Consider the following 26,402-nt stretch of genomic DNA (forward strand, 5'->3'; position numbering starts at 1 on the left):
TATTCCAGAAAAAAGAGTATATGAAAAATTGCAAATTGATGCATTCAAGCAGTAGAACCAATGACACTGAATCTGATATTACTATATCTCACAGCAGCGTTTGGATATTGGGCTTCAAGATCTTGTGGAACACCTGAATCTGTAGGACACGGTCCACGCGAAACACCAGGCTGGCTAGGATCAGCACCAACTGGGTAGTTTGAGTCAAGCCACAGCATATTAGAGTCATGGTCTACCCAAAAGCTTAGGACAAGAACCATACCTCGTCGCAGAGCTTCACCCATAGCTTTCAACCCGCCCAATTGTCTGTGATGATCAAATTCCCCAAAAATACGCTTGAATTCAATGCAAAACTCCTCTATAATTGAGTCGTATGGTGATAGTCCTGGGATATTTGTCTGAAAAATATGAGTAAATACTTGAGTAGCTATAGAGTAAATGTGAGATCTTAAACTAGATTCTCGATGCTAGCACAAGGCAAAGTGTTGCAGCATCCCTTGGTCGGCTTTACTAACGGAAATATTGCGAGAGCAACATTTCACCGTCCATTTAATACCTTAGCTACTAACCCCTCAAAACTTTTAAATGGTATATCTCAAGAAAAAAATTCTAAAAAAAGAACAAAAATACAAATGATAACAAGTTCCTTAAAGACAGTCACAAAATACAAGGTATTCTTAAAACTCACTTTCTCTAATCTCTGACAACCATTCAGTGTTATAAATGCAACATGCACACAAGGTAATGCTTTACCAGTCAGCATAGGTATGAAACCCCTAGTATCTGAGGAGGAACAAGTCTTTTGATTCACACTTACAAGTCATTGTTCATGCTAGAGGAGAGATCACCAAACAATGAATATTTAAAGCCTGCTACCAACTGGGCTCGAAAGTTCAATGGTCAGTCTAAAATTTCTTAGTTAATGTCTCCTTGACTGTAGGTAACCTCCTACCAAATTTCAAATGAGTGCCGACACTTTTTGAGGAAAGAATGAAGGATCGGAATGGGGGGGGGGACCGGGGGCGCCGCTAAAGTATTTTTACTGGGGGGGGGGGGGCAAAAGGAGGTGCTATTGAAGCGGGCGCTATTCAAGCGGTAGTGAAGAAAAATAACTATTTAACAAAGACGCTACTTGGTGAATTTAAAAACATTACGTAATACATCATAAACAATAAACACACGTCAAGCAATCATAAAAATAAGTTCTGGTGCTTGGCTTTTACTAAAATTGTCAGCAATGAGTTGCTACAGGCAACAGCAGTATAACACAAACAAGCTTTCAGTTAGGTGAAGGTGAATGTTGTATAGCACCTGCTTTTTCCAGCCAGATTCACCACTAATGCTGCAGTACATACTCCCCCTCCACTTCCCCCTCGCCAAGCACAGGATGTTCAATCTCACATTTGAGCCAAGCTCTATTCTACTGGCCCCATGCACCGCGGTACTCGATTGCTCGCAGTTTCGAATGGATTTAGAATCTGTAAGATTTAATTTCTTATACTAAACCTTTAGTACATGTTATCTTTTGAAACATTATTTATAATTTTTTATTAAAGTGATTTGTTTGTGGGTTTTACAATTTATATCATAGGCAGCGCGCTAGCGCTGCCTATGATAGCGCTAGCGCGCTAGCGCTAGCGCGCTGCCTAAGTAAAGAACGATGTGGGCACAATGTGTTTTTTTTTCTCCATACCAGGGCACGTCGTATTGAAGGAGTTGTCTTAGAAACTTTAAAAAGGGCTCATTAAATTGAAAATTGGAGTGACTAGTGTCCTTTTTAATAGTAGAAATTGGTTGAGGGGCAACTTTCCGTCACCCACACCCCTACGTCCCCCAAACATAATTCATTCAAATTTTGTGATAGGCAATTTTTTCAGTGGAGGTGATTTACAAATAGAAAAAAATATTTTTCAGGAGGACACTCCACCACAACCCTCAGGGCAAGGGTTTTAAGTTATGCCCTGGGGGCATATAAGGTTTTTATAGAAGGCGTTGTCGTAGAAACTTCAAAACAGGCTCATTCAATTCGAAATTCAAAGGGCTAGTACCCTTTTTAATAGTCAAAAGTGATTGGAGGGCAACTAGCCCCCCCCCCACGCCCATTATTCCCCCAAACTCATCCTATCAAAATTTTGAGATGGCCATTTTGTTCAGCGTAGTTGAAATCCATATAGAAAATATGTTTTGAGGAGGACACTCCAACAACCCTCAGGGCAAGGGTTTTAAGTTATGCCCTGGGGGCATAAAAGGTTTTTATAGAAGGCGTTGTCGTAGAAACTTCAAAAAATGCTCATTCGATTGGAAATTCAAAGAGCTAGTGCCCTTTCTAATAGTCAAAAGTGATTGGAGGGCAACTAACCCCTCCTCCCCCTACGCCCATTGTTTCCCCAAACAAATCCAATCAAAATTTTGAGACAACCATTTTGTTCAGTTTAGTTGATTTCCAGATTGAAAATGTGTTTTTGAGGAGGACACTCCTCTACACCCCTCAGGGCAAGGGTTTTAAGTTATGCCATGGGGGCATATAAGGTTTTTAAAGAAGGCGTTGTCCTAGAAACTTCAGAAAAGCTCATTTATTGGAAATTCAAAGGGCTAGTGCCAACCCAAAACGTACAGAAATTACAATAAATAACCGTGTCAAACTCAAAACGAGCAGAAATTAACATAAGTTGGGCGCAAAACCCCTATGCCTTCCCAAGACCAGAACAAAATTTGCACTTTACTGAAAAAAATATAAATGTTTACTTTTATAACTTTAATAAATCAAATAATATTAACATTTTGATTACTAAATATTAGTATATGTATACTAAACTGACAAAGCACATTCATTTGTATTTTTCAGTTAAGTGCAAATTTTGTTCTGGCCTTGGGAAGGCATAGGGGTTTTGCGCCCAACTTATGTTAATTTCTGCTCGTTTTGAGTTTGACTCGGTTATTTATTGTAATTTCTGTACGTTTTGTGTTTCATTTATTTATCGATGCTGATTTGTGGTAGTTTCACGCTTGGTAGATTATTTGGTTTTATTTTTGCTCATTTTTTGTTTATTGGAGTTCTTTACTTTTCTTTGAAAAACTTATTTTGTGGGAAAAGTTTTTTTAATTAATTAATAAATAGCATTGATATCTGCGGGCCACACAAAGCCAGAACAAAAATCATGGGCAGCGCAATAGCACTAGTAGAATGGCCCCTATTGATCCGAACATGACCACGTGGTCATGTCAGCATTTTTAATACTGACGGGGCACAATATATGGGCATGGAAGCCCTAGGGAGAATGATTGCGTAATCGGTCAATGACCTGTTTTTCCAAGGTCGATTTATATGATGTTTCTATGTGTAATAACTCCGGAAAGAAGGTTGCACATGCGCATTGAATTCTAACGGGAACAATGTTATTGATCTAGGACTCGAGGGGGAAGTGAATTTCCGAGAATTTTATTGCGTAATCGATCGTGAATGTTATGATCCAGAAATAGTATTTGTTGTTGTTGCTCTCGCCAAGTGTTATGAGTTTCCCGGAAACAGTTAGATCACGTGTTTCCTTCTCAGCCAATCAGCGAGTCGGATACATCCCCCTTCTCAGCCAATCAGAGGGCTTGTTTACATAGTAGCGGCGGAGGGAATATAAGGAAGGGATTTTTTCTATAGTTCTATTAGTCTGTGAATAGAATTCACTAAGTTTTTAGTTAGCAGTGTAATAACATGAGTGAACAAGTTGAGTTAGAAATATCCTTTTATTGCAACAGTTCTATTTGTAAAGGACATTTTCATGATTTTGAGTATTCACATGAACCTACTGAATGTTTAGATAGCTTAGAGGCAGAGACAGATGAGAAGAATCTGGAGGAAACGAGAAGAAAAGTTATATGTGACATGGAGAGAAATTTATATCGATTGCAAGTAAGCTCAGATAAAAGAAGGATTGATATGATAGAAAAGGAGGATCAAAAGAAGAGACTGGTAAAAGAGGGCTTTCTCTATAGTGTAAAAGACAGCAGTGAAAACCCAAGGAAAAATGTGTATAGTGCAAGATATAACTCGGATTATTAGGATGATTATGCTCCAAGAGAAGAGAAAAAGTGGCCCTTTAAGAGACACCATAAGAGGTCATTCTACGAAAAGGATTTTAAACAACGGAAACCATGGTGGAAGTGTTCTCATATACCATTTTACGACAAATCCCATTTTTGATATGCTTGAAAAGTTTTATACCATAATCATACAATAAATTTGTTTCTGCTATTTTTATTTTCTCGTACTAGATATGTATAGAAAAAGGATACCAGCAGAGACTTCTGTACATGAATAGTTCAGTTTCATTAAATCACTCCAAAGAGTAGGCCTACTATCAGTCCACAGCCAAGTTTTTTTATCAATGTTATAAAAAAATCATTCTTCTATATATTTTTATTCAACTGTCAAATCAATATATAATACTTTTTAAATATATGACCTCATCATCCTCCACTAACTCGTCCTCAATGGTAATTTCTTCAATTTGAGGTGACGCTATTGTAAGTAGTTGAATGCTATCGTCATCATCATTGTATGTTTCGATATTACTCAGAGTGGGCATATTAACATATAGACGATCATCATCTTCGACACACAGTCTCCCTGAGGGTCCCCTCCTCACCAAATCATCTGATGTATACGATAGTCCAGATGATGTATAATGAACTTCTACCACGTCGTCGTCATTATCTGAACTAACAATCTCAGATTTACACAAAAGAAGCTCCTCACTTTCTGTGAGCTCCCACTCGGTCCATACATCCTAAAATGGTCGAGAACACTATGGTCAAAAGCTCTGTGGAAAGGTATAGTCTTCATGAATATACTGAGGGGTGTTCTATAAATGTAATAAACAGGGTTACTTATTATTTTTCATTTTATCTATAATTTTGTATGTCTAAAATTCATCAATTAGCCAGATGTGGGTTTTTTTTTTATTATTTTTTACATACGGAGCGAGATTTAATGTCATTGATAGAAGCCTGTATGAGATTTAATGTCTGTGATAAAACCAGGAAAAAAACCTTTCCAAGAACTATGTTTTTCAATGAAAAGTAAAGAGCTACGACATTAAATCAAAGAGAGCAGAAATAAAGTTGAATAATTTCTTAAACGTAAATTTTCTGTAAACATACTTCTAATTAATCACTCCTAAAAAGGTAAGTATAGACCGCTCATCCTCTATGGTGGGGGAGCATACACAGATGTGTCCTTCTCGGTCGACTAGGTGCTGTAGTGAGTTGTTTTTAATAGGAGTACATTATTTTGAAGATTTAAATGAATCAGATTAGTTAAACAAAGCTTATAAATAAAAATTCTATTAACAGTTAATTTTGTACCGACTACATAAATATTTAAGACAAGTGTACCATGATGCACCATTGTGGTCTGAGAAATTCAAAAACTCAGAAACTCAATACATAGTTTTCGATAATTTCTAGTCGATTACTATCTAAGAATTTTATTTCTACAACACTTAGACCTTCCTTAAGTTGAAGTGCTGTTTTACACCACAAAATGGTAGAAAATCCTGCTTTACTTGAGTACATTATACGTTTTGCCTCTTACAATTTGCCCCATTAGCCTGATATGTTATCTCGAGAGAAAAAAACTATCAAATAAACACGCAGACTAAACTTGATGAAACTTATATATTTGAAATCTGCATTTAAAGCTGATTCTTTGATGTATCTATTGCTATCAAAATTCCGTTTTCTAGAGTTTCGGATACCATTGAGCTGGCTCGCTCCTTACTTACACTTCGTTACCACGAAATGTTTTATTAATTAAAAAACTTTCCACAGAATAAGTTTTTCAAAGAAAAGTAAAGAGCTACTACATTAAATCAAAGATGAGCAGAAATAAAGTTAAATAATTGTTCAAACGTAAACTTATGTCCAATGCCATACTAGTTAAAGTGACAAAAACTCTTTCCCACAAGAGGACACTTTTCAACTAAAAGTAAAGAGCTACTAAACCAAAGATATGATGAAATAATAACGAATAATTGTTCAAACGTAAAATTATGTTTATCGATAAACTTATTAGAGTGATAAAAAACTTTTTCCCACAAGAGGACACTTTTTGAGTAAAAATAAAGAGCTACCAGACAAAACCATAAATATGATGAACTAATAACGAATAATTGTTCAAACTTAAATTTTCTGTATTACGGGGATAGTTTATTTTTGAACCATTATATCTACAAAAGGTTCAATACCTGAGTTAAACTAAGAGGTTTCAATTTCAGGAAAAAATTACATTTTGACAACATTTTAAAATTTACCAAATTTAAAGTTTCGTTTAGTTTCAAAATGTTTTCTGTCACTCATCATCTTTTAATCATTCACAAACAATACTAAAAAAAACCACTTCCCACGGTTTATTGATTTTAAATTATTAAGAAGGCTATTATTTCATTGAAATATACATTTTACATTTTTTAATTTTCATGCTTTTGATAAGTATCTTGTCCTTTTGGTTTTAAATTGCAGCTGAAGGCTTATCGTAAAATCACTGTTTCAAGTTTTTTCATAATTAAAGGATACGAATTAGAACCATGGGAACGTAATTTCGTCGTATTTTGCTTATTTTCGTTGGAAAAAACACTGAAAAACCATATTAAGAGCTATATTTATGAGTCTTTCACTGAAAATTCCTTTTTCGTACCAAGTCCTGACCCCCCTAATTAAAGGATATGAATTAGAACCATGGGAACGTAATCTCATCGTATTTTACATTTCCCACAAGAGGAACACTTTTCGAGTAAAAGTAAAGAGCTACTTTCGTACCAAGTCCTGAACCCCTAATTAAAGGATATGAATTAGAACCATGGGAACATAATTTCATCGTATTTTGCATTTCCCACAAGAGGAACACTTTTCGAGTAAAAGTAAAGAGCTACCAGACTAAACCAAAGATATGATGAAATAATAACGAACAATTGTTTAAACTTAAATTTTTTAAATATCTCTGAGACAAACTTTTACAGTGTTGAAAAATAGTGAAAAAGAAAAGACTAAAAACATTGGAAGAAATAGATTGGTAGGAAAAAATGCTTACATTTGCATAATCCGTCTGGGCTTGGGTGCCTGAAGGACCAGGTAGTGAATGTTGGAGGGTGGAGGGACCGGTGGCGTTACATTCTTGTACAAATTGGACTGCGGCTTGTACAGGCAGCGTCGGTCTTGAATAGTCGATATGAAGGTTGGATTGGCCAGTGTATTGGGGGGCTTCGGCCAGCGACCATATTGTACAACTGTTGCCTTCACAGGGGGCGCATTATTGGCCCTCGCTTTCTTAGTGGGTGGCGGCGACAGACATTCTTCATAATTGGCCTTAAAAAGAAGAGAAAAAAGTTAGTATTGAAATAATTTGCCCTTTTCACAGAAGGAAAGTTATTAAACATAAATATATATATATATATATATATATATATATATATATATATATATATATATATATATATATATATATATATATATATATATATATATATATATATATATATATATATATATATATATATATATATATATATATATATATATATATATTGCGAAAACACATGAAAGTTAGAAAAAATACAAAATGTTCCTTTATTACCTCTGCATTACGGCTAAAAATAAAGAATTCATACACATTTTCAACTAGCTAAGGGTAAATGTTTTAAATATGAGCCATTCTATTGCGAAAACACACAAAAGTTAGAAAAAATGCAAAATGTTCCTTTATTACCTCTGCAATACGGCTAAAAATGAAGAATTCATACACATTTTCAACTAGCTAAGGGTAAGTGTTTTAAATATGAGCCATTCTGTTGCGAAAACACACAAAAGTTAGAAAAAATACAATATTTTCCTTTATTACATCTGAAATAGGGATAAAAATGAATATTTAATACACTTTTTCAACTAGCTAAGGGTAAATGTTTTAAATATGAGCCATTCTATTGCGTAAACACACAAAAGTTAGAAAAAATGCAAAATGTTCCTTTATTACCTCTGCAATACTGGTAAAAATGAAGAATTCATAAACATTTACAACTATCTAAGGGTGAGTGTTTTAAATATGAGCCATTCTGTTGAGACAACACACAAAAGTTAGAAAAAATGCCAAAATGTTCCTTTATTACCTCTGCATACGGCTAAAAATGAAGAATTCTTACACATTTTCAACTAGCTAAGGGTAAATGTTTTAAATATGAGCCATTCTATTGCATAAACACACAAAAGTTAGAAAAAATGCAAAATGTTCCTTTATTGCCTCTGCAATACGGCTAAAAATGAAGGATTCATACACATTTCCATTTAGTTAAAGGTGGGTGTTTTAAATATGAGTCATTCTGTTGCAAAAACACACAAAAGTTAGAAAAAATACAAATATTCCTTTATTAAATCTGCAAAACGGCTAAAAATGAAGAATTCATACACATTTTCAACTAGCTAAGGGTGAGTTTTAAATATGAGCGATTCTGTTGCGAAAACACACAAAAGTTAGAAAAAATGCAAAATGTTCCTTTATTACCTCTTCAATACTGCTAAAAATGAAGAATTCATACACATTTTCAACTAGCTAAAGGGTAAATGTTTTAAATATGAGCCATTATATTGCGAAAACACACAAAAGTTAGAAAAAATACAAAATGTTCCTTTATTACCTCTGCAATACGGCTAAAAACGAAGAATTCATACACATTTTCAACTAGCTAAGGGTAAGTGTTTTAAATATGAGCCATTCTTTTGCGAAAACACACAAAAGTTAGAAAAAATACAAAATATTCCTTTATTACCTCTGCAAAACGGCTAAAAATGAAGAATTCATACACATTTTCAACTAGCTAAGGGTAAGTGTTTTAAATATGAGCCATTCTGTTGCGAAAACACACAAAAGTTAGAAAAAATACAACCTGACCCCCTAATTGAAGGATATGAATTAGAACCATGGGAAACGTAATTTCATTGTATTTTGCATTTCCCACAAGAGGACACTTTTCGAGTAAAAGTAAAGAGCTACCAGACTAAACCAAAGATATGATGAAATAATAACGAATAATTGTTCAAACTTAAATTTTCTGTATTACGGGAATAGTTTATTTTCGAACCATTATATCTACCAAAGGTTCAATACCTGAGTTAAACTAAGAGGTTTCAATTTCAGGAAAAAATTACATTTTGACAACATTTGACAAGTTACCTAACATTTCTAGGTTAACTTACATCAGGTTAAGTGGCAGGCCACTTAACCTGATGTAAGTTAACCTAGAAATGTTAGGTAACTTAACCTAATCTAACCTAACCTGACCTTGGTGGTGAGGGTCCTACCCGTGTCAGGCTTTCGGTCCCGTGGCCCCAGGGTTGGGGGGGGTCACCTTGAAATGTTAGGTAACCTAACCTTGGTGGTGGGGGTCCCACCCGTGGTAGGCTTTCAGTCCCCGTGGCCCCCCAGGGGTGGGGGGGGGCGTACGTAGGCTAAGCTAGTCTAACCTAATTAACCTAACCTAACATAACCTAACCTAACCATACACTTAACTTTTTGTTGAGGGGGGCGGGAGCCCCCCCCCCCAAAATAAAAAACCTTAAAAAAAGAGGCTGCCGTTAATTAACCTAACCTAACATAATCTAACCTAACCTAACCATACACATAAATTTTTGTTGAGGGGGCGGGAGCCCCCCCCCCAAAATAAAAAACCTTAACAGAAGAGGCTGCCGTTAATTAACCTAAGCTAACATAATCTAACCTAACCTAACCATACACCTAACTTTTTGTCTGTCTCTAACCTAATTCAAGTGATTTCAAGAGAGATGGTTGAGGCGGTGGGGGAGGGGGGGGGCTACGTAGGCTAAGCTAGTCTAACCTAAATTAACCTAACCTAGCATAATCTAACCTAACCTAACCATACACCTAACTTTTTGTCTGTCTCTAACCTAATTCAAGGGATTTCAAGAGCGATGGTTGAGGCAGTGGGGGAGCTCCACACCTAAGAACTTTTCTTTCTCGTACTTAGGCTAAGCTAGTCTACCCTAAATTAACCTAACCTAACATAATCTAATCTAGCCTATCCATACACCTAACTTTTTGTCTGATCAATCTTTGAGTTTTACAGAAATTCTCAATTCCCATTGATGCCCTACTATGTCCAAAGCAAAATCGAACGTAACAAGTAATTAATCTGCATTGAAGATGTCTCGTTTGACAAATTTAGTCTATGCGATGTAAGAAGTATTGTTTTGAAACCATTCTCCGCAAGTGTAAAGTGGCAATTCTAGTGAGTGTTAATTGACATATAGAAAGGTAATTATTGTTCTAAATCAACAGTTTGCACAATTTCGTAAATAAATAGCCGTTAGGTTAGTATATTTAAGAGCTTTGAAAAGCTTTAAAAGTCAGTATATGCTGAAATAGAGGACAAGATAGAAAATAATGGAAGGTTCTTCAAATGCAAGCCCGGCAATGTTTAATGTGAGTTCAATAATACGTCTTTTCAGTGTGTTTTCCAACGAAAATAAGCAAAATATGATGAAATTACGTTCCCATGGTTCTAATTCGTATCCTTTAATTATGAAAAAACTTGAAACAGTGATTTTGCGATAAGCCTTCAGCTGCAATTTACACCAAAAGGACAAGATACTTATCAAAAGCATGAAAATTAAAAATGTAAAATGTATATTTCAATGAAATAATAGCCTTCTTAATAATTTAAAATCAATAAACCGCGGGAAGTGGTTTTCTTTAGTATTTTTTGTGAATGATTAAAAGATGATGAGTGACAGAAAACATTTTGAAACTAAACAAAACTTTAAATTTGGTAAATTGTCAAATGTTGTCAAAATGTAATTTTTTCCTGAAATTGAAACCTCTTAGTTTAACTTATGTATTGAACCTCTGGTAGATATAATGGTTCGAAAATAAACTATCCCCGTAATACAGAAAATTTAAGTTTGAACAATTATTCGTTATTATTTCATCATATCTTTGGTTTAGTCTGGTAGCTTTTTACTTTTACTCAAAAAGTGTCCTCTTGTGGGAAATGCAAAATACAATGAAATTACGTTTCCCATGGTTCTAATTCAAATCCTTCAATTAGGGGGTCAGGTTGTATTTTTTCTAACTTTTGTGTGTTTTCGCAACAGAATGGCTCATATTTAAAACACTTACCCTTAGCTAGTTGAAAATGTGTATGAATTCTTCATTTTTAGCCATTTTGCAGAGGTAATAAAGGAATATTTTGTATTTTTTCTAACTTTTGTGTGTTTTCGCAACAGAATGGATCATATTTAAAACACTTACCCTTAGCTAGTTGAAAATGTGTATGAATTCTTCATTTTTAGCCGTATTGCACAGGTAATAAAGGAATATTTTGTATTTTTTCTAACTTTTGTGTGTTTTCGCAACAGAATGGCTCATATTTAAAACACTTACCCTTATCTAGTTGAAAATGTGTATGAATTCTTCATTTTTAGCTGTATTGCAGAGGTCATAATCATTTATTTGGTTTTTTTTGTAACTGTTTTGTGAGTTAGCCTCAGAATGTCTATTTTATTAATCTATTACCCGTCGCTAGTTGAAAATGTGTATGAATTATTCATTTTTAGCCGTATTGTAGAGGTAATAAAGGAATATTTTGCATTTTTTCTAAGTTTTGTGTGTTTTCGCAATAGAATGGCTCATATTTAAAACACTTACCCTTAGCTACTTGAAAATCTGTATGAATTCTTAATTTGAACCCGTATTACAGAGGTAATAAAGGAATATTTTGCATTTTTTATAATTTTTGTGTGTTTTCGCAACAGAATGGCTCATATTTAAAACACTTACCCTTAGCTAGTTGAAAATGTGTATGAATTCTTAATTTTTACCCGTATTGCAGAGGTAATAAAGGAATATTTTGTATTTTTTCTAACTTTTGTGTGTTTTTGCAACAGAATGGCTCATATTTAAAACACTCACTCTTAGCTAGTTGAAAATGTGTATGAATTCTTCATTTTTAGCCGTTTTGCCGAGGTAATAAAGGAACATTTTGTATTTTTGCTAACTTTTGTGTGTTTTCGCAATAGAATGGTTCATATTTAAAATACTTACCCTTAGCTAGTTGAAAATGTGTATTAATTCTTAATTTTTAGTCATTTTGCAGAGGTAATAAAGGACGATTTTGTATTTTTTCTAACTTTTGTGTGTTTTCGCAACAGAATGGCTCATATTTAAAACACTTACCCTTAGCTAGTTGAAAATGTGTATGAATTCTTCATTTTTAGCCGTTTTGCAGAGGTAATAAAGGAATATTTTGCATTTTTTCTAACTTTTATGTGTTTTCGCAATATATATATATATATATATATATATATATATATATATATATATATATATATATATATATATATATATATATATTTATGTTTAATAACTTTCCTTCTGTGAAAAGGGGCAAATTATTTCAATACTAACTTTTTTCTCTTCTTTTTAAGGCCAATTATGAAGAATGTCTGTCACCGCCACCCACTAAGAAAGCGAGGGCCAATAATGCACCCCCTGTGAAGGCAACAGTTGTACAGTATGGTCGCTGGCCGAAGCCCCCAAATACACTGGCCAATCCAACCTTCATATCGACTATTCAAGACCAACGCTGCCTGTACAAGTCGCAGCCCAATTTATACAAGAATGTAAGGCCACTAGTCCGTTCACCCTCCAACATGCACTACCTGGTCCTTCGGGCACCCAATCCCAGAAGTATTATGCAAATGTATGCATTTTTTCCTACCAATCTATTTTTTCCATTGTTTTTTAGTCTTTTCTTTTTCACTATTTTTCAACACTTTAAAAGTTTGTCTCAGAGATATTAAAAAAATTTAAGTTTGAACAATTATTCGTTATTATTTCATCATATCTTTGGTTTAGTCTGGTAGCTCTTTACTTTTACTTGAAAAGTGTTCCTCTTGTGGGAAATGCAAAATACGATGAAATTATGTTCCCATGGTTCTAATTCATATCCTTTAATTAGGGGGGTCAGGACTTGGTACGAAAGTAGCTCTTTACTTTTACTCGAAAAGTGTTCCTCCTTTGGGAAATGTAAAATACGATGAAATTACGTTCCCATGGTTCTAATTCATATCCTTTAATTAGGGGGGTCAGGACTTGGTATGAAAAAGGAATTTTCAGTGAAAGACTCAAAAATATAGCTCTTAATATGATTTTTCAGTGTTTTTTTCCAACGAAAATAAGGAAAATACGACGAAATTACGTTCCCATGGTTCTAATTCGTATCCTTTAATTATGAAAAAACTTGAAACAGTGATTTTACGATAAGCCTTCAGCTGCAATTTACACCAAAAGGACAAAATACTTATAAAAAGCATGAAAATTAAAAAATGAAAAATGTATATTTCAATGAAATAATAGCCTTCTTAATAATTTAAAATCAATAAACCGTGGGAAGTGGTTTTCTTTAGTATTTTTTGTGAATGATTAAAAGATGATGAGTGACAGAAAACATTTTGAAACTAAACAAAACTTTAAATTTGATAAATTGTCAAATGTTGTCAAAATGTAATTTTTTCCTGAAATTGAAACCTCTTAGTTTAACTCAGGTATTGAACCTTTGGTAGATATAATGGTTCGAAAATAAACTATTCCCGTAATACAGAAAAATTTAAGTTTGAACAATTATTCGTTATTAGTTCATCATATCTATGGTTTTGTCTGGTAGCTCTTTATTTTTGCTCAAAAAGTGTCCTATTGTGTGAAAACGTTTTTTATCACTCTAATAATTTTATAGATGAACATAAGTTTACGTTTGAAGAATTATTCTCTATTATTTCATAATATCTTGGATCTAGTATATCTTTACTTTTATTTGAAAATTGTCCTCTTGTGGGAAAGAGTTTTTGTCACTTTAAATAGTATGGCATTGGACATAAGTTTACGTTTGAACAATTATTTAACTTTATTTCTGCTCATCTTTGATTTAATGTAGTAGCTCTTTACTTTTCTTTGAAAAACTTATTTTGTGGAAAGGTTTTTAATTAATAAAACATTTCGTGGTAACGAAGTGTAAGTAAGGAGCGAGCCAGCTCAATGGTATCCGAAACTCTAGAAAACTGAATTTTGATACCAATAGATACATCAAAGAATCAGCTTTAAATGCTGATTTCAAATATATAAGTTTCATCAAGTTTAGTCTGCGTGTTTATTTGATAGTTTTTTTTTCTCACGAGATAACATATCAAGCTAATGGGGCAAATTGTAAGAGGCAAAACGTATAATGTACTCAAGTAAAGCGGGATTTTCTACCATTTTGTGGTGTAAAACAGCACGTCAACCTAAGGAAGGTCTAAGTGTTGTAGAAATAAAATTGTTAGATAGTAATCGACTTGAAATTATCGAAAACTATGTATTGAGTTTCTGAGTTTTTGAATTTCTCAGACCACAATGGTGCATCATGGTACACTTGGTCTTAAATATTTATGTAGTCGGTACAAAATTAACTGTTAATAGAATTTTTATTTATAAGCTTTGTTTAACTAATCTGATTCATTTAAATCTTCAAAATAATGTACTCCTATTAAAAACAACTCACTACAGCACCTAGTCGACCGAGAAGGACATATCTGTGTATGCTCCCCCACCATAGAGGATGAGCGGTCTATACTTACCTTTTTAGAAGTGATTAATTAGAAGTATGTTTACAGAAAATTTACGTTTAAGCAATTATTCAACTTTATTTCTGCTCTCTTTGATTTAATGTCGTAGCTCTTTACTTTTCATTGAAAAACATAGTTCTTGGAAAGGTTTTTTTCTTGGTTTTATCACAGACATTAAATCTCATACAGGCTTCTATCAATGACATTAAATCTCGCTCCGTATGTAAAAAATAATAAACAAAAACCCACATCTGGCTAATTGATGAATTTTAGACATACAAAATTATAGATAAAATGAAAAATAATAAGTAACCCTGTTTATTACATTTATAGAACACTCCTCAGTATATTCATGAAGACTATACCTTTCCACAGAGCTTTTGGCCATAGTGTTCTCGACCTTTTTAGGATGTATGGACCGAGTGGGAGCTCACAGAAAGTGAGGAGCTTCTTTTGTGTAAATCTGAGATTGTTAGTTCAGATAATGACGACGACGTTGTAGAAGTGCATTATACATCATCTGGCCTATCGTATACATCAGATGATTTGGTGAGGAGGGGACCCTCGGGGAGACTGTGTGTCGAAGATGATGATCGTCTATATGTTAATATGCCCACTCTGAGTAATATCGAAACATACAATGATGATGACGATAGCATTCAACTACTTACAATACCGTCACCTCAAATTGAAGAAATTACCATTGAGGACGAGTTAGTGGACGATGATGAGGTCATATATTTAAAAAGTATTATATATTGATTTGACAGTTGAATAAAAATATATAGAAGAAAGATTTTTTTTATAACATTGATAAAAACTTGGCTGTGCACTGATAGTAGGCCTACTCTATGGAGTGATTTAATGAAACTCAACTATTCATGTACAGAAGGCTCTGCTGGTATCCTTATTCTATACATATCTAGTACGAGAAAATAAAAATAGCAGAAACAAATTTATTGTATGATTATGGTATAAAACTTTTCAAGCATATCAAAAATGGGATTTATCGTAAAATGGTATATGAGAATACTTCCACCATGGTGTCCGTTGTTTAGAATCCTTTTCGTAGAATGACCTCTTATGGTGTCTCTTAAAGGGCCGCTTTCTATCTTCTCTTGGAGCATAATCATCATAATAATCCGAGTTATATCTTGAACTATACACATTTTTCCTTGGGTTTTCACTGCTGTCTTTTACGCTATAGAGAAAGCCTTCTTTTACCAGTCTCTTCTATAGATCCTCCTTTTCTATCATATCAATCCTTCTTTTATCTGAGCTTACTTGCAATCGATATAAATTTCTCTCCATGTCACATATAATTTTTCTTCTCGTTTCCTCCAGATTCTTCTCATCTGTCTCTGCCTCTAAGCTATCTAAACATTCAGTAGGTTCATGTGAATACTCAAAATCATGAAAATGTCCTTTACAAATAGAACTGTTGCAATAAAGGATACTTCTAACTCAACTTGTTCACTCATGTTATTACACTGCTAACTAAAAACTTAGTGAATTCTATTCACAGACTAATAAAACTATAGCAAAAATCCTTTCCTTATATTCCCTCCGCCGCTACTATGTAAACAAGCCCTCTGATTGGTTGAGAAGGGGGATGTAACCGACTCGCTGATTGGCTGAGAAGGAAACACGTGATCTAACTGTTTCCGGGAAACTCATAACATTTGGCGAGAGCACTAACAACAAATACTATTTCTGGATCATAACATTCACGATCGATTACGCAATCAAGTTCTCGGAAATTCAGTTCCCCCTCGAGTCCTAGATCAATAACATTGTTCCCGTTAGAATTCAATGCGCATGTGCAACCTTCGTTCCGGAATTATTACAAATAGAAACACCAAATAAATCGACCTTGGAAAAACAGGTCATTGACCGATTACGCAATCATTCTCCCTAGGGATTCCATGCCCATATATGGAGCCCCGTCAGTATTAAAAATGCTGACATGACCACGTGGTCATGTTCGGATCAATAGGGGCCATTCTACTAGCACTGTCTAAGTAAAGATACTGGATAAGTCAAAGTATTACCAAAGATTGTGCAACATTATATAATGACATATTCCCTACATTTAAATAGCGACCATATTACAAATTTGAAAATATTCAAAAAAGTTAAAGTTAGAATCATTAACTTATCTGTTGGGCATTGTTTGACAAAGAATATCCAGAAACTCTGAACAATTCTTGACATCATTGTTGCAGAAACCTTAAGTTAATTAAAAATTACCAGGGATGCCAATTACAAAGGAAAATTCACTCCTATAGTTTGAAAATTACCTTCCCTTTTGTATGTTTCTTAAAAAAAAAGAATGTCTATAAAATTACGCAAAAGTTTTTCTTGTGTAAATCAGGGTATACATTTCCGACGGGGGTTACACTGAATATCGTTTTTATGTCTTTAATTCCCTTTACAAGCACAGCTCGGTCTCCTAGCATTGTATGATACAACTTATAAAAATAGAAAATTAAAATGGTTTGGCGCCGCTTTTACGTGCACACAAAATTTCCAAATTGTAAGAAAAATATACTTATTTTTTTTCAACTCACTTCATTCTGTTCTCAGCAGACATTTTGTACAGCATGCTGAGGCAGGGATAATTATCCCATAAGTAGCACTGGCATAGTGTCAAATGCGACTAATTTTAGTCATAATTCTTAGCACATATATTTCAATTCTTTTTTCTTGAACTGGTTGAAAGAAATATTTAGAAAAGCAAAAATAGAGAGAAGTCACACAGTATTGTACACAGAGGCAGTCCTACATTTGTGGGTTAGTATGTGAACCCAAAACGCAAGGAATAGGACGTTATCAGCACTTATTAGGCATTTCAGTGACAAATAAGAAAATTGGAATTTTAATTAAATACTAGAAATAAAAATCAAAAAAAATTTGATTCCTGGAGCGATTCCCCCTCTACCAAATTCCATGACCAAACTAAAACCGATTTGACCTATCTAGTCATAGTACGATATCATTATAAAGAGCAATAAGCCTTATTTTCTTTTTCAATGATTTCTTTTTCATTCAGGAAATTATATTCACTGTATATCTACCTTCTTATTCTTCAGTGATTCCGCTTCTGCCCTATTTGCAGATGTAGATGTCCTATTTGCAGATGCAGATGGTGTATTCACTTCCACTTTGGATGTTTTAAGACAAGGGAATCTAATCTTGAACTGATAGATTTTAGGAAGTGAAAGCACCTTAAAAGTCAGGGAAAAATTTGGCCTGAGCAAATCTCGCAAAACAGGAAGCAAAGAACATTTTTCAATTTTGCCATTAACTAGGCTTACATTTCTGCTTGATGATGAGGTTTCAAAGGCAGTATATATGGAAAAATATTAATGTGGAGACTGGACCATATCATGAAGTGCAATGGACCCCTATTTTTCTCGTTTTCCTTATGTTAACATCATGGATTAATTAAACAAAAAATTCTGCTCAGAGTAAAGAGCAAATTTGACACTTAAAATAAACAACAGTTTTAAAGCTACTTAATAATTTTTTTCCTCAAATTATTGGGGGCCAACTGCCCCCTTACTCCACCTCCCCCCCCCTCAATGACTTAGCTGGTGGTCCCCTCTGCAAATACATCCGTTGTATATCCGTATCCCAAAATTACTTTCAACATTAGTTTTGATTAAATAAAAAATACAAGTTTTTTTAACTGAAAGTAAGGAGCGACATTAAAACTTAAAATGGACAGACATTGTTCCGTATATGAAAGAGGCTGTCCCCGCCTCCGCGCGTCGCTCTTTACGCTAAAGTTTTTTATTTTTTTCAAAAATTAATTTGTGAGGCAGAGTCAAAATTTAGCGTAACGAGCGCGGCGTTGAGGAGTGGACAGCCCATTTCATATACAGAATAATTTCTGTTCGTTTTAAGTTTTAATATCGCTCCTTACTTTCAGTTAAAAGAACTTGTTTTTTTTGTTTAACTAATCAAAAAAACTTTTTGCACAAAATAAAGTTTTCAAAAAAAAAAGTAAAGAACTCAATTAAACCAAAAATGAACAAAAATAGAATCTAATAATCTACCAAGCATACAACTACGACAAATCAATCTTAATAAATAAATGAAACCCAAAAAAAAACAGAAATTAAAAGATGTCAAACTAAAAACGAGCAGAAATTAATATGTGTAGGGTTCCAAATCCTATGCTTTCTCAAAGCAAGAACATAATTTGTACTTTACTGAAAAAAATGTGCATTGTCAGTTTAATATACATAATTCTGATATTTATTCCTTAAAATCTTAATTAATTTTTGATTTCTTAAAGTTATAAAAGTGAAAACATTTTAAAGATTTTTTCGGTAATATACAAATTATATTCTGTCTTTTATAAAGCATAGGGTGTAGAACCCTACTCAGATTGCTATATCAACAAAATTGCTATATCAATATGTTGATCGGAAGTGTTTGGGGAAATGATGGTTATGGGGGGGGGGGCATTCACTTTTCAATCGCTTTTGACTATTAATAAAGGCACTAGCCCTCTCAATTCCCAATAATAAAAACCTTATATGCCCCCAGGGCATAACTTACAACCCTTGCTCTGAGGGTTGTGGGAGGGGTTGTCATCCTCAAGGACATAATTTCCATAACTTTAAACTAGGTTAAACAAAATGGCCATCTCAAAATTTTGATTAAATATGTTTTGGGTAATGTTGCGTGTGAGAGGGGGGTTAGTTGACCTAGAATCATTTCAGAGTATTAAAAAGGGCACTATCCCTTTCAATTTCCATTCGAATGAGCCCTTTTTGAAGTTTTTACAACAACGCTTCCTATAAGAACCTTCAATACCCCCATGGAATAACTTACAACCCTTAGCCTGAGGGCTGTGGGGGGGGGGGTTGAAATTGTCAAAGACCTAATGTACAACTTTCAAGTGGGCTGAAAAAAATGGCTATCTTAAAATTTTGATAGGATGTGTTTGGGGAAATCGTGGGCGTGAGAGGGGGGTTAGTTGATGTTTATTTCTGTATTTTTCCCAGAGGATACCGTATCCAACTATTAGTAAAAAAAAAACAGGGGCATAACTTAAAACGATTTCCCTGAGGGCTGTGGGGGGGATTGTAATCTTCAAAGATCTAATTGCTAACTTTCAAGTGGGTTGAAAAAAATGGCTATCTCAAAATTTTGATAGTATGCGTTGGGGGAAATCGGGGGCGTGAGCGGGGGGTTAGTTGATGTTTATTTCTGTATTTTCCCGGAGGATACCGTATCCAACTATTAGTAAAAAAATCGGGGGAAGACTCTTTCAAACAGAAATAAATGCTCAAGTGCCATTTTTACGTGAACAAAGTGATTGCATAACAGCAAAGTGCCATTTTGTCCCATTTTTCGGTAAAAACTATAATTTTGCTCTAGAAACGGCCAAGTTGCAATTTATTACAATATATGTGCTTCAAAAAAATTGTACCCCCTCCCCAACAAAAATCCTGTATACGGCCCTGTGTGGAGCGACAGCTCTCCTCTTACTGTTAAACATTCTTTGTAGCGTAAAAAATTACATTCATATGCTAACCATCACAAAAGTGGAGAGGTGGGAGAATGGAGTGTCATAGGCAACGGATGTCAAGGAATTCCCGAGAAAGAAGGAAGTGTTACTAGGAAATTTGTTTTTGTCAACGTTTAGATGGGAATATTGGGTTTTATTTAAATTTTTATATGTTAAACGTTTAATAGTAGCGAACCGTAATTAAGGAGTGTCTTGAGCTAATAGCACCCAAAACTGAAAAAAGAAGGCAGTAGTAGCATACATGGGCGTAGGCAGCATTAGGCAGCATATTGTCTTGGGGGGGCAGTCGATAGTGTGATGGACTTTTATCAACTGCTTTTTCCAAACCATCTGCTTTTTCAGCCATATCTAATGTAAATTTGAGGGTCTAGGGGGGGGGGGGCAGCTGCCCCCCCTCCCTACGCCCAATGTAGCATAGTAAATACAGGAACGGGACCACTCATCAAATAAATTAAATTTAACCCCTTTTCGATCGAATTTTACGCCATTTCAATGAAAATCTGCAACATATCAACAATTTCCCTCATAACTTTTAACATCAAAAAAGGTCTTGTGAAATAAGAATTTGATACATATTTTACTTATATTCGATACTTTATATTATATACTACTATATTTTATAAACTACTGGTAAAATTTAATATTTAAAAGACAGTATGATATTGGTCTACTATCTTAATATCAATACCTAAATAATTGTTATTATCTTTCCCTTTTCTTTCTATAGGTTTTAAAATCATATCTTTATCTCATTTTTAAAATTTCTTTTCAAAATCAGCAACTATAGAATCAAAACGCTTGGGTGCAAACATATCAACAATTTCATGTTTAATAATTTCATATTCAATTCCTTGATCCAAGTCTTCTTTTTTAACGGTTCGATTGAATTTATGTTCGATTTTAAGTTCTCTTAAAAGATTCTCCGTTTATTAGGTGATGGTTTTATTAGATAGATTTTCTAAACCATAATTTTCTTATCACCATCCCATTAATATATAACTCTAGACAAGTATCCGTGGCGCAACTGGTTAAAGCGCTTGAACGCGGAACCCCAAGCTTAGTAGCCGGCAATTTTTTTAAGAATGTTGCGATACAGATAAGAGAAAATAAAATATTCATAAAACAATACCAAACAAATGGGAGATTGTATGAAATAACATTTGGCTTTCTTCCCACATTTCTTTCATTTGATGAAAGAAATGTGTCAGAAAACGCGTCAGAAGCCTGTACGCAATCATGTCTGACTTGTTTAATAGAACTCTATTACAGAAGCTGGTTTCACAAGTACTCATTTGAAAAGAATTCTCAACTGTTGAAATCAAATCTTAAACGAGTTTGAAAGTACTTTTACACCTGTTGCAGCAGGTGGTGGAACAATTACAACAAAACAAAACGATACTTTTAATATTGGTTTATTTAAAAGATTGAATAAAACAAAAGAAAGTCACGTGGTTAATATATATTTACCATTAATAAGATTATTTGGATTTTGTCAAGATATTAATCGTGTTTTTCAAGGCGTTACACATCAAACTATATTAAAAAGAAATGATTTTCAAGTATGATTATAAAATCTGGAGCTCAAAATTTTAAAGTAGATGTAATACATTTATCATGATATGTTACCAGTATTACATTTCAGTTACCAATAGCAACTCAATTACAATCTGGATTAACAAAGCAGGTGGAACATTTAAAAGCTGGGTTAGGAAAGGGCAGCTTACTGGTATTGAGATGGGGAGCAAGAAATATCTATAAAAGTGATAATAAAACTGAATTAAGAACTAATATTGAGGGTAGTCAATAGACACTATAATAGAACTAAAATTGTTGCTGTGTTACAGAAATCGGAAAAAAATAGTAGTTATGCATATAACATCATGGTATTTGATCATATGAACACTAATAGAATTGAAGTGGGAGTAAATGGATATAAATATCCACAAAAAAATTTTAAATGTATTTTCAGCGATGCTAATGAAGATTATTCTAACGATTACCAGCCATTATTACAGTTAGATTATAAACATTAAAATGTTGACAGTGGAATAATTGTAAGTTACAATGATTTTAAAACAGTATATCCTTTATTTGTTTTGATGTTTCAAAGCATGAATCGAATATTTATCGAAGTAGATCAACTGCTGGTATAGAAATTAAGCTTTTATTAGATCAATTACCTGCTATTCAATACAATATTTTCTGTATTCATCTGGATATTTAGTCAATCCATCTGAAGCTTCTCTCATAAAAAGTTGAAAAGATGGGCATTTGGGGGCTTAAATACCATTTTCTCACAAGGGAATTCATTGATCGGGTGATGTGCAAATATACCACACTCTAAAGGCGTAAGTTTTATTGAGAAATTGTCTAAAATAAAGGTTCATTTTTATGGATTGTATTTATATTTAGGATCGAACAATATTTTGCACGCCAGTAGGCCTACTCACTCTGGGCCTGGGAGACTAAATAGTTCCAACCAGAATGTGGCGTGATTTCTTTTGTAACTCAAAATGGACGCCAGGTCTTGAAATACCCATTCGAATGAACATTATTTGAATAATCTAGGACTACAGAACTATGGATGGTCACTGGCGTGGCCATCCTTCCCTGAAAAAGTAAAAATTTGTCGATAGTTGCTTTAGGGCTCTCATACATGTTGTTTTCATTGCAGAATTTTCATTAGGTCCTTTTCCAATTTCCACTACGTCCTTTTTGCGTCCTTTTTAATGTGCTGATAGCTTTTGATGAACAACTTTAAAATTAATACATTTCAATAAAAAATAATAATTTTAGCCTCTCTCAAGTTTAAAGGGGCCTTGGATGAAACTGTTTGTAGTAGCGACATATAAGTGAAGAGCAACCATTGTCAATAAAACCCAAAAGTCTAAAAACAAGGTTTTGATTTAAATATATGTTTAAATGTGTAGGACGGTTTTTACACGAATTTAATGACAAATTTTACACTTTTAGATCACCGTAAGATGTTAGTTCATTCGATGTATAAATCGTTACTACAAATCTTTATTTTGGAATTTAGGTTACTATTAGCACGAGTCACTCTTTACTTATTGTTTTTTGTCATGAACTGTTTGAAAATCTTTCAAAATTATAGAGAGCTTATTAACTTGTCCTTTTGTCATGATGCAAGCTATTCACTTTTCTTTGGCGAAAGCCAAAGGCTATAATTTTGCATTCGACAGAATGAAGGTTTCCCAGTTTTGCGGGTTTTGGGCAGACATTCTCGGCAATTGTCTGTCCCACCTTGGCTTATAGCATTGGAATCCACCAATCGACTCAAGGTCAGCTTACCCTCGTAACTTTTTCCTCTGGTGATAAGAGGTTTGCTAACCAACACCTGCTTGGTGAGCTAAGTATTTTTTTTTTTTTTTTTTTTTTTTTTTTTTAGAGCTGTCGACAACCATAGTAATATTTCAAAATTTGATTTCACAGGCAGCGATCTTTGCCTAAGAGAAAGGCCAAGAAATTTCAGAGGGGGCTCATTCGTTTGAAAAGTCTATCTAATAATTGAAAGTGATTGAATAATAATCAACCCCCTTCCTCGCCTTTTTTTGATACTCGGTTCCTCTGTAACACTCAAGATATCCGATCAAAAACTTGAGATAAACGTTTTTGTACTATAAGACTCTATCGGACCTATAATCTAATCATAGTTAAATAGCGAGACAAATAAATAGACCCATGTATTGGCAGGTGATCATAATGATAATGCATCTAAAATATCTTGGGAACGCCCTTAGGGATCAAGTTGGAATTTTTAGGGAGCAATGCAGGGGTGAGGGGGGTATATTGACTTGAGGGAGTGGACAGAGGGAAAGGTTCTAAAGATGTGGTCTCCTATCTATTTAAAAAATGTTAGCGCTATGAACCGTTGTTGGACTAGAACCTACTATGGATGAACTAGCAATATAAATAGATAGAGACCATGCGTACCCAGGTTATCAAAATAGCCTATCTGCATTGTCTCATAGACGGATTGGGGGATCCAGTTGGTTGGCGGACCAAGTGGACTTCAAATTTTAATTTGGACAGAGGTAATTTGAAAGAAACAAGTTATCCAGATTAAAAAATGGCTTAACCAGACCAAAAGCCTTAAAAGATTTGGGACTAACAAAAATGGGGCTTGTCTCTCATTTGATTTGGCTGGCGATACCCCCAAACGAGCCTGATTTTTTTTTCTTTTTGGTAGGCTTATAACTTACAGAGCAAGTGGACAGAACCAGGTAGAGCTCAATGAAAAAAAAAAAAAACATTTTTAAGATTGAATTTTTTGAGATGTGACACCTGAAGATCCAGCAAAAAATTTTGTTTTCTCAGATCAGTTTAGACTTAAGGCATGTAGACAGAGATAAGGCGACCCCAATGAAGACAAAAGAAAAAACCGTTATATTGATTTGTAACACCCAAATCAGACCCAAATATGCTTGGTCTACAATTGACTAGCGACTTAAGACGAACATAAGAGGGAAAAAAATATTTTGAAGAGAATAGGCCGTATCGATTCGTGAAATCTCAGAATGGGCCAAACATTGTTTTCCCTAATTGGCATGAGGCATGCAGGTTAAGGAAACTGGACCAAGGGGACCTTAATGAGGACAATAAATTTTAGAACAGTAACGTGGTTATATTGATTCTTAATGCGCAATATTCAGACTTTTTTCCGCTGATCAGCTTAAAATTCCAGGCCTTGCTTTACGTAAAGTTTTTTTACGGAGGGAAATTTATCGGCAAGTTATATCGGTATCGTATAGGTACGATACCGATATATCGGTATCGGGCCCCAACGATCCATATCGGTCGGGCCTGTTTCCGAATGAAATTACAAAAGAGGAACCATTTCTGTTGTTAAAAGCTGCTTTTATTGGTACTCCCAGCACTAAAAAAAAAGCCTTAAAAAGCCTGTTTCAGAATTAACACGTTCAATTCCGGTTCAAAAACAAAAATAAACCCCTCAGATGCTATAAATTCGATGTTTTTCTCTTGACAAGTTACATTGAGTGGTGTTTATAGAACAAACCCGAGAACACGTGAAAAATTTGAGAATAGAACCTGTAACTAGTGTCAAATGGGAAAGTCACTAATACCATCTAGCCTTGGTCGATTTTGATTGACTCTCGACTGTAGTATACTTGTATTTTTAAGCTATTTTAAAACACTGTATGGGGGAGAGTAAAAACCGCAAAATCATGTCACCAGTAAGCCTATCAGATTAAATTCTACTATCCTACATAACCTGTAACGATATTTCCAAGCTAAATTAGACCTAAGTTGTGCACCCGTGACATGAGACATTGTGACGGGCGACAGGTGAGGGGGATATTGTGACAAATAAAACCAACTCCATATCTGAATTTTGGTAAATTCCTCCCATGTAAAATCTTCACATGAAACTTCCTCCCTAAAGGCGAATTATCCTCGTGGAAAATTACCTTCCGCTGGAAAGTGATTGACTCTCAAATGTAGTATACTTGTATTTTTAAGCTATTTTAAAATACTGTACTGTACTGTATGGGTACAAAATCATGTCACCAGTAGGCCTGTCGGATTAAATTCTACTACCCTACATAACCTGTAACGATATTTCCAAGCTAAATTAGACCTTCCGCCGAAATTATCTTCGCCTTATTGGATAGAATAAAGGGGAATTATGGAAATATATCCACAATTAGAAAGGGAACTAATGAATAAGTAAATACTGATCAGTGCTTTTCTATTAATTAAAAAAATTACTAATAGTAATTAGGCAATAAAAATAGCTTAGACAGGTTTTTATGCTCAATAGTTCCATCCTGCAAGCACTGAAAGTTCACTGAACAGAAACGGAGAAGCCTAATAAAAAAACTCAAAGAACAAATAAAAAATTTGTTTATATCCATTTTTGTTACGTTTTTGCGAGTCAGACAAACATTTTTTTTTTTGGGGGGGGGGGGAGGGGTTCAAACCCCCAAACCCCTCACTCTGTATACGACCTATATATATATATATATATATATATATATATATATATATTTTCCGGAGAAATTTTCCGCAGGGAGGGGGAATTTCCCGTGGACGGATTTTCTGGAGGGGATACCAGTTACATTTGCCAATTCCATTATTTGAAAATAACGTCCATTGGTCGGGTTTCTTGCAATTGTACATTTTGTATATAGGAGCTTGAAACCTCTACAGTATGATCATC

At 34.2% G+C, this 26,402-nt stretch overlaps 2 protein-coding genes across 3 annotated transcripts in view; both read right to left on the reverse strand.

Annotated features, from left to right (window-relative positions):
* The window catches only part of LOC148956338 (zinc finger and BTB domain-containing protein 35-like), a 57,079-nt gene continuing 30,677 nt past the window's right edge, over nt 1–26,402 (reverse strand). Inside the window, exon 6 of one of the 2 annotated variants that reach the window (XM_089105136.1) lies at nt 1–398. The gene's annotated coding sequence lies outside the window, so the exon portion shown is untranslated. Of the gene's footprint in view, nt 399–7,233; nt 7,357–26,402 lie in introns of those variants that run through there. The other variant, XM_089105198.1, reaches the window with a different exon arrangement.
* On the reverse strand, nt 45–26,362 carry LOC148956339 (uncharacterized). Its single transcript, XM_089090422.1, has 4 exons — nt 26,302–26,362; nt 7,082–7,284; nt 4,458–4,781; nt 45–398 (listed from the first exon to the last, which is right to left on the reverse strand). Exons 1-4 carry the CDS (start codon nt 26,360–26,362, stop codon nt 45–47), a joined length of 942 nt encoding a protein of 313 aa, XP_088946548.1.

Source organism: Artemia sp. Qi Xiang Cuo, chromosome 1 (assembly GCF_049724085.1).
Source record: "Artemia sp. Qi Xiang Cuo chromosome 1, ASM4972408v1, whole genome shotgun sequence".
NCBI classification, from domain to species: Eukaryota; Metazoa; Arthropoda; class Branchiopoda; order Anostraca; family Artemiidae; genus Artemia; species Artemia sp. Qi Xiang Cuo.

Excerpts from the sequence above, each read along its gene's own strand:
- LOC148956339 (XM_089090422.1), bottom strand. The coding sequence starts at position 26,362 with ATGTACAATTGCAAGAAACCCGACCAATGGACGTTATTTTCAAATAAT. Across the intron at positions 7,285-26,301 it reads AAATAATGGAATTGGCAAAT|GCAACAGTTGTACAATATGG; the intron begins GTAACTGGTATC and ends CCCCCTGTGAAG. Across the intron at positions 4,782-7,081 it reads CCCAGACGGATTATGCAAAT|GATGTATGGACCGAGTGGGA; the intron begins GTAAGCATTTTT and ends CGACCATTTTAG.